General features: G+C 46.5%; 2 protein-coding genes across 7 annotated transcripts in view; one reads left to right on the top strand and one right to left on the bottom strand.

The window, feature by feature from the left end:
* The window catches only part of AGAP1 (ArfGAP with GTPase domain, ankyrin repeat and PH domain 1), a 638,294-nt gene that overhangs the window by 238,038 nt on the left and 387,849 nt on the right, over positions 1-12,407 (bottom strand). For all 6 annotated transcript variants that reach the window (XM_055291058.2, XM_055291060.2, XM_055291059.2 and 3 more), the window contains one exon: positions 6,353-6,457. In XM_055291058.2, coding sequence (XP_055147033.1) covers positions 6,353-6,457 — 105 coding nt within the window. The remainder of the gene's footprint in view (positions 1-6,352; positions 6,458-12,407) is intronic.
* Positions 7,225-7,863, top strand: LOC134737483 (thymosin beta-10-like). Its single transcript, XM_063645772.1, has one exon. The coding sequence runs from the start codon at positions 7,480-7,482 to the stop codon at positions 7,591-7,593; it is 114 nt and encodes a 37-aa protein (XP_063501842.1). The 5' UTR covers positions 7,225-7,479; the 3' UTR covers positions 7,594-7,863.

Here is a 12,407-nt window from a genome sequence, read left to right as displayed (position 1 = left end):
GCTATTCCATAAGCAATTCTATTTCACTGCTTAGAAACAGAGGTTCTCTCCTAAGCAAAAGGTTTGAGGTTTTCAACAACAGGAAACAGACCTGGGGAAAAAGGTTTCCCTCCACATCTTCCATCTGTGGTATAGGAAAGGTACGCAGATTTAGCTTATGTCCTAAGTAAAGGACAGAGTGAGGCTGAGCTGCGTGTCAAAGGAACTAGGGATTGCTGGTCTCCTAACAATCTTTGTAATGACTGAGCTTGGGGCTCAGGGCAAAAAAAAAAAAAAAAAAAAAAAGAGAAAGACACTTTTGGGGGATGATAAGAAAGGAAAGAGAAATCCAAAGCAATTAAGTGGGAAGGAAAGTGACATCCCAGGGCCACCGCCCAGCTGAAGTCCCTTGTCATGACCTTCTGCACGTAGAAAGCTGCCCCAGTTCTGAGGGAGACACACCGTCCCTGGGGCTCAGTATTCGTGAGGTTCCCAGGCAGCTGACCCATTCTAGGTACATTTTCGGCCTCGCGCCAGCCCCACGGTGTCCTGCAATGTCAGGTGCCCCAAGTTTCATGACTGGCTTTGTTCTGAAGCCACAGTTTCAAAGAGCAGGTCATCCTGCTGGATTCCACGAGCTCAGTGCACAGCACGGCCACATACCGACTGTTTGGCCAAGAGCTGGGTTTATTTTCGAACACACAGATGTGTGGAAAACATCTGTCTGGGACTGATACTTGAAGTTCGTGTCCAAAGGTGATCGATCTTTCACACAAACACTTTCGTGGACACTTGTGCAATATGCAAACCGTATTCAGATACCTCAGGAATCAAACTGACCTCTTCAGGGAGATCTTTTTCTAAGGGCATCTGATGAAGACATTGAAAAACCCTCACCCAGAGTTTTTAGCAAGGTTAGGAAATGGTCAGTCTCCTGCTTCCACAGCATGTGAAGGAACTGAAAGCCAGAGCTCCCCACTGCTGGGATGTCTTTCCCAAACAAAGGTATGGGGATGTTGGCACTGCTGGGAGCACGCAGGAGCTGAGGCGGCCACAGGGAAGGCTGGGGCAGTGGGTGGCCTCTCCACCCGACAGCACCAAATGCTGTACTTGCCTCTATCAACTCTTTTTTTTTTAAAGACAGGGTCTTGCAATAGTCGCCCAAGCTGGAGTGCAGTGGCACGATCATAGCTCACCGTGAAGCCCTGACCTCCTGGCTCAAGTGATCCTCCTGCCTCAGCCTCCTGAGTAGCTAGGACCACAGGTGTGCTCCACCACGCCTGGCTCATTTTTTTATTTGTTGTAGAGATGGGGTCTCTCCATGTTGCCCAGGCTGGTCTATCAACTCGGCCCTTGCTTGCCTGTCTTGTCTAGGCAGGACTGGTTGGGGAGCTCACCTGGGAATTTAATTTGGTTGACTAATGCAGGAGCTGTGTGGAGCAGCCCTAGGAGGGGAGTCGAGCCTTCTAGACTCTCCTATCCCACACAGGCAATCCTCTGACATCGGCCACTACGCCTGAGCATTCCTGTGTCACAGAGGGAGAAGGACAAGGGTGGTAAAGACCCTCGATTCCACCTTCTGGGTTTGATCCTAAAGAACAAATAATCTTGAGATCCTCTTGAACTACCCCCTCCCCCACCCCCTGCCCATAACCACATTGGCCTATTCCGTTTAAACTTGACTCAGTTGTTTATTCTTGCTCCAATATTCCTTGTGTGCAAGACCCTGTCCCCAGCTCCCTGAATTTAACATGATAAGCAAATGGAAGGAGGCTGCTGGTGGCACCAGCAGGGTCCAGCCTCACAGGGATTGTGAGCGGCACACACGTGGACAGAAAATAGATGTCTGTGCCGGAAGGGAGAGGGCCTCACCACCATAGGCAAGCGTTGGCGTTGATGGGCTGCTGCCCGGCCCTACCTCATGTGTCTGAATCTTCCAGGTTTAATACAACTGCAAGCCTGGCGCTCTCAAGCCAGCACCCCATAATAGAAGTATCAGCTGATTAGAATCCCATCTCCCCAAAAGCATGCGTTTCCTTTTTAGTCCACTAATTACCTGGGCTTCTTAGGTTAGTGGTATACACCAGGAGCTGGTACAGCAACCCCACTATTGATACCCGCTTACATCTTTGTAGAAAACTCTAAAAATATCTGATGGTTTGGCCGGGATTTTTTTCCTGGGCTCTGTGGAAAAGAACGGGCTGTAGGCTATGCTATATGAGATCAATGCAGGCCCCTGCTCCGGGGGCTCCTGCGTTGGAACCTGGGCTCCATCTGCCTTTGAGAGAAAAGGTGGATGAGAATAGTGTTCTCAGAAACCAGATAACATTTTCCTGTAGTGTAAAAGAGGGAGTTATTCTGGTCTGCTGACAGGTTAACATCTACTTTTAATGACTTGATATAGGTCTACAGAGGCTGGACATGGGCCCGAATCCCAGAGGAGAGAAATGGAGGCAGGCTCCCATGTTCAGACAATAGGGTGTTACTAGGGAGAGGCCCCACTTCATGCTGTGGTCAGTAACAGAGTTAGGGGCAACAATAATGACTCTGAAACCCAAACACCACCAATTCCAGCAGCTTTCCCAACACTTGACCACTTATGCCACCACTGCACGTGGCCAATGACTCTCAGTGGTCCTTCTGCCGTAATACATCCTGGAGATAACCAAGGATGTGGGTGTCACAGCGTGGTCCGTGTTTAACTGAGATCATCTAGTTCTACAATCTTTTGAAATTTTCCAGACTGAGATAACTGGGTCACTCTCACAGTGTAGAATTTTGGGACCTGAACTAGCAACACATTTGCACATTCTCAAGTTTCTTACGAAGGAAAATCTGGATTCAGCTCGTGGGTGTCCCGTTGAATGCCTCTTCCCATTTTGAACCAAGACCACCAGACTAACTCAGCTGGTGTGGGTCAGCACTTCCCCTAACAACTCACAACAGAACACACCTGTCAGAGAATACACCTGGAAGTCACTGCCTCTCCACACTTTTATCCAATGCTTGGCTGTGAAAATGAAACCCATGAAGGATTACATGGAAGGTCATGCCATCTCTTCAGGCTCTAGTGATTCAAATCCATTCCTGGATTAAGCCCCTCCCCTAGGGAACTACGTACCTGCATCAAAAGTTTCAGTTCCAAGGACAATGGCATTAACAGGATTGCATTTGAAAATGACATTGGCTCTTGCTTGCTACACAATTATACAACAAAGCCCCACTGCGCCCCTCTTCTGTACTCCAGTAATATTCATGCATACTTATGAATGAAGGAGAAAGGATGGAATTGGCAAACACTGAGGGACATCACAAGAAAAAGCCTGTGGATAGGAGAATTTTTGAAGAACTGGTTGTGATTATATACTCAAGAGGTTGGATGAAAAGCAAACAGGCTTTAGGCCTCCTAAGGGAATCTTCTGATACATATCGTTGTTACCGTATCTGCCCCTTGGCAAGAAGAAGCAAACATCCCTTCGACTGAGCCTGGGCTCAGCAGTGAGCATATGTTGACTGGAAATGTATCATCCATCAGCTCTCACTTTTTACTGGTCAGTGAGTCTTACCAAGAATGATATTTTGATTGCACTTCTTTAACTTACATAAAGCAACTGGTTCAATAGTTAGACCTCTGCTCTCTGACAGGGTCCATAGGAGGAGCTAAGCCAGCAACAGGGCAGCCCGGCCACTGCTGATGGAGCAACTTTGCAGAGAGAACCCAGGGAAGACCTGGTTCCTCGCTGTTGTTCTGATGGATGGAAGCTGCGTGTGGAGAGGGCTGCAGAACTGAAGACCCAGATGGGGCAGTCCTGGAGAGATGCCAACCTGGTCCCAGGTGGGCATCATGGAATGGGTAAGACATCTCTCCGATTTGAAGGCCCCCTGGAGAACCAGGCTGACTATATTCCAAAACTAAACTAGCAGGACACTGAGCACAAAGGAATTTCCTTACTACAATAAAGAACATCTATGTAAGAATCTATCTGTATCTACATCTCGAACCCCACTGAATAGTAACGCATGGGAGGTGCTCTCAGTAACAACAGAAACCAGTGAGAGATGCCGATGGAAGACCTGCTTTGCTGTGTGGTTCTGAAAGGTGTAGCTACTGCTAAAAGACAAGGAGACAAGGGCAACTCACGACAGCAAGCGAACTCAGCTTCAAGGTTACCACGTCCTACCTATTAAATTAGGAAAAGCTCTTCTTTCTGAAGGTAAATGTTCTTGAGAGGGCAGAGAAAAGGCTTTCTTATATACTGCCAGATGAGATAAGCTGATACAACCTTTCTGGGAATCTGACAAGATACAGCAAAAACCATGAAAGCACACACAACTCTTCAACGCAGGAAGCCGACTGCCAGGAATGTATCCTAGGCAAATGCACAAGGGGACAGAGAGAGAAACAGAGGAACGTTGGTTAGAGTTCTTTATGACAGTGAAAAAACTGAAAGTAAATTTATTCGCCAAAGTTCATTTTTCAGATATCGTGGGATCAAGGAAGGCACAACCGCACAGTGGAATATTATATAATCATTAAAAATGGTGGTGTACAAGTGTATTTCTTGACATGAAAATATCTACCATGAGTGAGGAAGGCAGGCTGTGGGCAGTGTATACACAGTGACCATGTGCTTGTGGAAGGAAAAGAGAAATATACATAGAAATAGCCAGGAGTATGCACCCTAAAATGTGAAGTCAGGTTCCCTAGGTGGTATTTTAGGAATGATATTAATTTTCTTCAATATGCTATTTCTAACTTCTCATCAATAACTGTGCCATTTTACAATGCATTTCAAAATTTTAAAAATTAATAGCTTGGCTGGGTGTCATAGCTCATGACTGTAATCCTAGCACATTGGGAAGGCGAGGTTAGGCAGATTGCTTGAGGCCAGGAATTCAAAACTAGCCTGGGCGACATAGGGAGACCCAATCTCCACCAAAAAATACAAAAAATGCTGCTGCTGCTGCTGCTACTGTGACTATTACTACTAGCCTGACACAGTGATATAAAGTTGCCCTTTGTATCTGTGGATTCTGAATGTGCAGATTCAATCAACTATGGATTAAAAATATTCAAAAGAAGGCCAGGCGCGGTGGCTCATACCTGTAATCCCAGCATTTTGGGAGGCCGAGGCAGGCGGATTTCTTGAGGTCAGGAGTTCGAGACCAGCCTGGCCAACATGGTGAAACCACATCTCTACTAAAAATACAAAAAAATTTAGCTGGGGGTGGTGGCAGGCACCTGTAATTCCAGCTATTCGGGAGGCCAAGGCAGGAGAATCGCCTGAACCCAGTAGGCAGAGGTTGCAGTGAGACAGGATTGCACCGCTGCACTCCAGCCTGGGAGACAGAGCGAGACTCCTCTCAAAAAAACAAAAACAAACAAACAAACAAAAAAACCCAAAAAACAGTGAAAAATAACCTAATACAACAGTGAAAAATTATACAAATAAAAAAACAACAGTATAGCAACTATTTACAGAGAATTTACATTCTATTACATATCATAAGTAATCTAGAGATGACTTAAAAGTATAGAGGACGATACGCTCAGGTTATATGCAGATACTATGCCATTTAATATAAGGGACTCCACCGCCATGGATTTTGGTATCCAAGGCGGATCCCAGAATCCATCCCCAATAGATACTAAGGGACAATGGAATAGAAGGACTGATTTCCACCACATATTCTAATCTACACATTTCTCTGCATTAAGAGTTATGGAATGTGTTGCTATGAAACTAGAACACCCCAACTTTAAATTTTATCAGGGGTAGAATGTCTGCATTTCTTCCCCAAGAATAAAGTTAATTTTGTTTATAAATCTATCTCATATACCACGGATATAACAAACTTACATATAACACAAACTTACATATAACACAAAGAGGAAAGTTTCTTTTGCCTAATGAACTGGAATGTGTTATCTGAAAATAAAAAGCTGAGTCATGAATTGCATTTGACTTCTGATTTTTGTTCACAGCTTTTCAAAGCTAAATCCTGGGTCCAAATGTAATTGTTTCCTTCATTCTCGATTTTCAGATAGATCACTCGTCTCTCCTTTCTCTTTTCCTCTTGCCCCTGTCTTTTTACTCTCATCTAAAATTTTACTTCATCTGTGCCTTTTATTGTAATTCTTTGTAGAACTGGAAAGCCACAGATTGACTGGTAGGGAGGGGAAGAGAGAGAAAGACATATGGTCTAGTGGAGTGTGAGGGACAGTGTTATTTATCTCACAGTTGAGCAGGAGACCAAATACGACTTTCACTTCAAACAGAGACAAGAGGCTGGGCTGCTGGTAGGTTCCCCTTTCCCACAGTGTTTAGTTGAGGTCTGCAGCTGTTAATTGCTCCGAGGGGGCTATACTCACATGTAAACTGGGATGATAGGTCAGCACGCCATTGTCACACAGGGTGACATATTTCTTTTTCCACTCTTTATTCAACGATTTGCCACTTCGCTTCAACAGCATGCCCTACAAGGGAAAAAGAGTCAAATAGAAAGTCTAACGTAAATAAAAAAAAAAAGAAAAGGCAGGTACACAGGCAACATATACATTCAAAACACTCCTGTGTGTGTGCAGAACTTCACTCTGTGATACTGGAGAATGCTAAAAGATGTGCCATTAGTTCAACAAATACAACACAAACACATTGGGACGTGCTACACTAGATCTTTTGGATAATTAACTGCTAAACACACAGGAAACACCTAAAGGTATAAATGTTTTAAAGAAAGAAACCTCAGGCTGGGCACCGTGTAAGGATCGTTTGAGCCCAGGTGTTCGAGACCAGCCTGGGCAAGATGCTGACACACCCATCTCTGAAAAAAAAAAAAAAAAAAAAAAAAAAAAAAGGAAAATAAATAAATAAAATTAGGTGGGCATGGTGGTGTGCTTCTGTAATCCCAGTTACTTGGGGGCTGAGGTGGGAGGATCCCTTGAGTTCAGGAGGTTGAGGTGGCAGTGAGCTATGATTGTACCACCATACTCCAGCCTGGGTGACAAAGTGAGTGAAAGAAAGTGAGAGGAGAGAGGAGAGACAAAGAGAAAAAGAAAGAACAAACGAAAAAAACTGAATTAACCGGGCCGGGCATGGTGGCTCACGCCTGTAATCCCAGCACTTTGGGAGGCCGAGGCGGGCAGATCACCTGAGGTCAGGAGTTTGAGACCAGCCTGGCCAACCATGGCCAATATTGGTGAAACCCTGTCTCTACTAAAAATACAAAAATTCGCTGGGCGCAGTGGTGGGCACCTATAATCCCAGCTACTCGGGGAGGCTGAGGCAGGGGAATTGCTTGAACCCAGGAGGCAGAGGTGCAGTGAGCCGAGATCCCGCCACTGCACCTACAGCCTGGGCTCTGGCAGGAGACGCTGCCAAAAAAAACCCCAAAAAAACAAAAAGAACAAAACAACAACAACAAAAAAAAACAAACAAACCAGCAGGCTCGGAGTGGGACAGCACCGATTGTTTTAGGAAAACGGCAGACAAACCAGACATGGGGGGAATCGCCAGCTTCGATAGGACCAAGCTGAAGAAAACGGAGACGCAGGGGAAGAACACCCTGCCGACCAAAGAGACCACTGGGCAGAAGCGGAGTGGAATTTCCTAAAAGCCCGGAGGATTTCCTGCCCTCGTCATCCTCGAGACCCCAGTCGTGGTGTGAAGAAGAACGACCTGCAAGATGGACACGAGCCACAAGCTGCACTGTGAACCTGGGCATTCCGCGCCGATGCCACCGGCCTGTGGGTCTCTGAAGGACCACCCCCAATCGGACTGCCAAATTCTCCGGTTTGCCCCAGGACATTATAGAAAATTATTTCTATGAATAATGAAAATAAAACACACCTCGTAGCCGAAAAAAAAAAAAAAAACAAAAAAAACTAAACACAAAAAAACCCACCAAAACAAAACAAAACAAAAACCACACAAAAAAACACCAGAAAAACCCAAACTGCATTAACTGTATTCTCACCTTATATTTGTAAAGAATTTTTTTTACAGTTTCCTTCATTTCAGATTTTTTATTAAAACCAAAATTCCACTGGCAAATTTCAGTAACAGTATTTAATAGATGAATCCCATGTAATTTACTCTAATTCATTTTTAATGAAATCATATTAGGCCTCCTTGAAAACCACTCAGAATTTGAAACCAACACATTTTGGAAGTCACGTTCAATCCAGTCTTCTTAAATGGTCCTTGAGAATTTCTTCTTGTTATAACACCAATTCCCAGCAAGCCTTGCTCCACCTTTACAGGTTCCCCTTTGTTAAGGAAGCTGATGGCCAACACTGAGCTTGGGCAGGCCCAACACCTTGAGCTGGGGTTCTCTCCTTCTCAGCCTGGGCTCCATGCCTGTCCGGCTCAGTCCCTTTCAACGGCAGCGCTGACATCGGGAGTCTCTGTCTCTGTCTTCCTCCCTTCTCATCTAACTCTGGTCCATGTCAACCAAGAAAAACGGAAGAATCTCTTTACTTCCTCTTCTCCTACCCTTTTATAAACTTATGTAACCTTAATATGACGGAGAAAGCATAAGACTCAGGCTAGTTAATTCACCTGGACTGAGGCAGAAGGAAAGTTATGAGTTTTGAAATATAAGAAGACACTTTGAGAAAGCCGAGATGCCCCAAGAACCACCTTCGGAACTTTTCCCAGCCTCCATCGACCTCCTAAATTCTGCTATCTTTCAAGAATCACAACATGAGAATGAATTATTATTATGGGATATAATTGAGTTCAAGTTCCAATTAATTACCAATACTGTGACAATACTGTTTTTTACTTACTAAATCATAACCAAGTTTCACAAACTTAATGAAGTATGAGCCAGCTGGGGGCTCCAATCACCATTAGACATTGCTGCTTAAGGGAAAATATTTGAGTTTGAAACAACTTTGGAAGATGATTTCTTTGCAAGTTCCTATTAACGGAAACGTGGCAAAATGTGGCATACCTTGATTTCTTGGAATCTAAATCATTATAAACCAAATATGGAACTGAGACCAATCAACCGAACCAAGCCCACAGGAAAATGCTACTAAGTTGCAAACCAAGACAATAAGGGCTTCCTTGCCTAGCAGGAATTAGAGGAGAGGGGCAGTCACCATTAGTGATGCAGTAATAAATAAGCAATTGCTTCAACTCATGAGAGACCCCTCTCCAGTGGGATTCCCATGGATTTTAAAACTTAGCATAACAAAGCCTCACTCAAGTTCTTTTTTTTTTTTTTGAGACGGACTCTCGCTCTGTCACCCAGGCTGGAGTGCAGTGGTGCGATCTCAGCTCACTGCAAGCTCCGCCTCCCGGGTTCAAGTGATTCTCCTGCCTCAGCCTTCCGAGTAGCTGGGATTACAGGCACGTGCCACCACACTTGGCTAGTTTTTTTTTTTTTTTGGATTTGTAGTAGAAACGGGGTTTCACCATGTTAGCCAGGCTGGTCTCGAACTCCTGACCTCAGGTGATCCACCCGCCTCAGCCTCCCAAAGTGCTGGGATTACAGGTGTGAGCCACCACGTCTGGCCCTCACTCAAGTTCTCCAGTGGGCTCCCATTTTTCTGTCATTCATTTCAGATGGAATTCCAACAATGCCAGCGCCACAGGTCTCTGGTGTCGCGAGATTACAGACGCTCCAGGCTTCATTCAGAAAGCTTCATCCCTTCCCACTCAGACAAATGCTGGCCACGGCGCACACCCCCGGGGCTCCGTGTGGATGGACTTGTACCGCTCTTCTGGCTGGCATGTGGGGGGTGCTTTTGGGAGCAAGTCATATCCTCAAAATTGTCCTGCCCCCAGTGAAGGCTACGAGGACTTATTTGTTAAGGAAAAAAGGGGAAACAGTCTCATTGGGAGGCATGTGAAGACATCATTTCATAGCTTTCTGAGGAAATAAATTAGGCTGAATTAAAACTTTTTTTAAAAATAATAATAAAAAAAGGCTGGAGTGCAGTGATGCTGTCATAGCTCCTTGTGGCCTTGAACTCTTGGGCTCAAGTGATCCTCCCTTCTTCCTCCTGAGTAGCTTGGGACTACAGGCGTGCGCCATCCTGTTTGGCTAATTTTTTTATTTTTGCTTTTTGTAGAGATAAGGTCTCGCTCTGTTGCCCAGGTTGGAGTGCAGTACTGATGCAATTACAGCTCACTGCAACCTTGAACTTTCCGGCTCAAGCAATCCTCCTGTCCCAGCCTCCTCCGAGTAGCTACACATATACAACGCCACGTCTGTCTAATTTTTTATTTTATTTTTGGTAGAGACAGGGTCTCACCATCTTGCCCAGGCTGGTCTCGAACTCCTGGGCTCAAGCAATCCTCCCACCTTGGCTTCCCAAAAGTGCTGGGTAACAGGGGAGTGAGCCACCATGCCCCGCTTAGGTCTTCAGAAAGTGCTGGATGACAGGGAGTAAGCCACTGCACCCGGCCCAGGCTGATTTTCTTTTGATCCTAGGAAAACTCTTAATAAACTTAAGAGCTTATTAAATAAGTAAACTTAACTTAAACTCTCCGTCTTGCCAGGGAGGATAATCTTGGATTATAGGCACTATTCAAATGCTGCATAAGTCGGCAGGACTATGGAATACCCTGGCCTCTTAGGAGTCATATTTCTGTCTTCCAGCCTCGTCCCCAGTTGGGTTTATTATCTGACACCCCCAAGAATTGCTGTGGCAACCAAAAGCCACTTGGCTGCCCCGCTTGCCACGTCACAGCTGTGGTCCAGCTGGGCTGGGGCAGGTGCACTTTTCTTTCAGTGGCCAGACCACTAGCCCATGCTCAGCCTGGCTGTGCAGTCATGTCCCCTGACTCCCCTGCTCCCCAAAGGAACAGGTCGGGGCAGCGAAGTTATGGAAGCCATGGCTCCCTGAAAGCCAGGACTCTGAGTTACACAGGGGAAGTGTCTTGTTAGCTAATGGAATGTGGCAGGGCCAGCCCTCCTGCCCTCTTCACCCCTGCCAGGACATTGGGCTGCTGGGCCGCCAAAGTCTCCTGTTCCTACTGATGGGCAGTAACCTGCTCCCCACGCAGAACCTCTGGGTGTCCCCGCCACTGCCCAGCCCAACACTTTTGGTCTTGAATCTCAGCTCCCCCTTCCAAAGCACACACACCAAGGGGCGGCTGCTCAGGATCCCTCTGGCAGGCACCTCTGTCACCTGAGTCCCTTGTAGGGAGAGAAGTAAGACTTCATGACAACTCGCATTTGATCTTCCCGCTGCACCCCACAGTTTACACAGGGTATCCCCAATTCCCAAGACATTCTGATTCAGTCAAGGAACATGAGCGGACAGGGGCTCCGCTTCACTCCCAAATTCCCACTAAAATATAATGTGAGCTCGGAGTGAGAGCAGATGAGCAAATATTTCCCTTAACTGAGTGTGCACATGGCTCCAGAGGAAGTGGTTTCTGTTTGCTAAATCCAGGAGCAGCCTGAGAAGGCCTCGACCCTGAGTGTCTTCAAGGAAAGGAGAACAGGACAAGAAATCTCAACCCGACTAGCAAATTCCAGGAACGGGGTGCCCAGGGCTGCTGGAAACTGGAAGTCAGACCTGCTTGGCAGGGAGGAGTACTTAAGCCCAGAACATGACAGGGCCACATGCTGCCACCAACAGGCCTCTGGGGTTGTGCAACACAGCGACCCTGCAGGGCTGGAGGGCCCCATGTAGCCAGATTTCCTGGTTATCAAAGAGAAGGAGAAACATCGGACTTGTGTGTGATGGCTTCTTAGTTAAAATACTGGCCACGGGTATACATTTTTGCATTGAACACAGGTTACACCGAACCTGCTGCAGGCCAGCTGCACGTGTGCACGGTGCTCGTGACTCCTGGCCAAGAGTCACTGGGGTTGGATGGAGCCCCCCTGCCCTCCTGTGGATCTTAGGATCCAGCAGCCGCAGCGCCCATACTCTCCATCTGACACGGGGAGCATGGCCTGAGGGGCAGCAGTGTGCAGAGGCCACACTCTCGGGTTTCCACGGGCACCATGAGCCCTTCTCTCAAATCAGCGGGCTGCTGCCCTTAGCCCCACTTCCTGCCTGGCCCTGGAGGTGCCTGAATGTCTGGGCCCTGCCATAGGTGAGCGGGGTGGAGGGAGGAAGGAAGGGGTTATCTGATTTGCATTAGGAAAGATTCCCCTGGTGAGGACAAATTTTAAGTTGGCAAGAAGGAAGTGCTTTCTGGCTCAAAGTGTGGCCCACTTTAGACCAGTGGTTGGGTGTACCCAAGAGGGGAGGAATTAATCCAAATGTAACAAGATCCCCAGACGGTCTGAACAAATTTGAGATGCAAGAGAAACCTGTCATTTTCTCTGGAACCATAATTTCTCCAAGAGAATTTTCAAATTTTTGAGTGTACTTTAATCACTATCTAAAAAGTGATCCAAAACCACCACTGGATTCCACCACCCGAGTTGGCATCTCTGACTTCCTAGGTCATAAG

Source organism: Symphalangus syndactylus, chromosome 8, assembly GCF_028878055.3.
Source record: "Symphalangus syndactylus isolate Jambi chromosome 8, NHGRI_mSymSyn1-v2.1_pri, whole genome shotgun sequence".
Classification (NCBI taxonomy): Eukaryota; Metazoa; Chordata; class Mammalia; order Primates; family Hylobatidae; genus Symphalangus; species Symphalangus syndactylus.
This window is presented reverse-complemented; position numbering and strand designations above follow the sequence as displayed.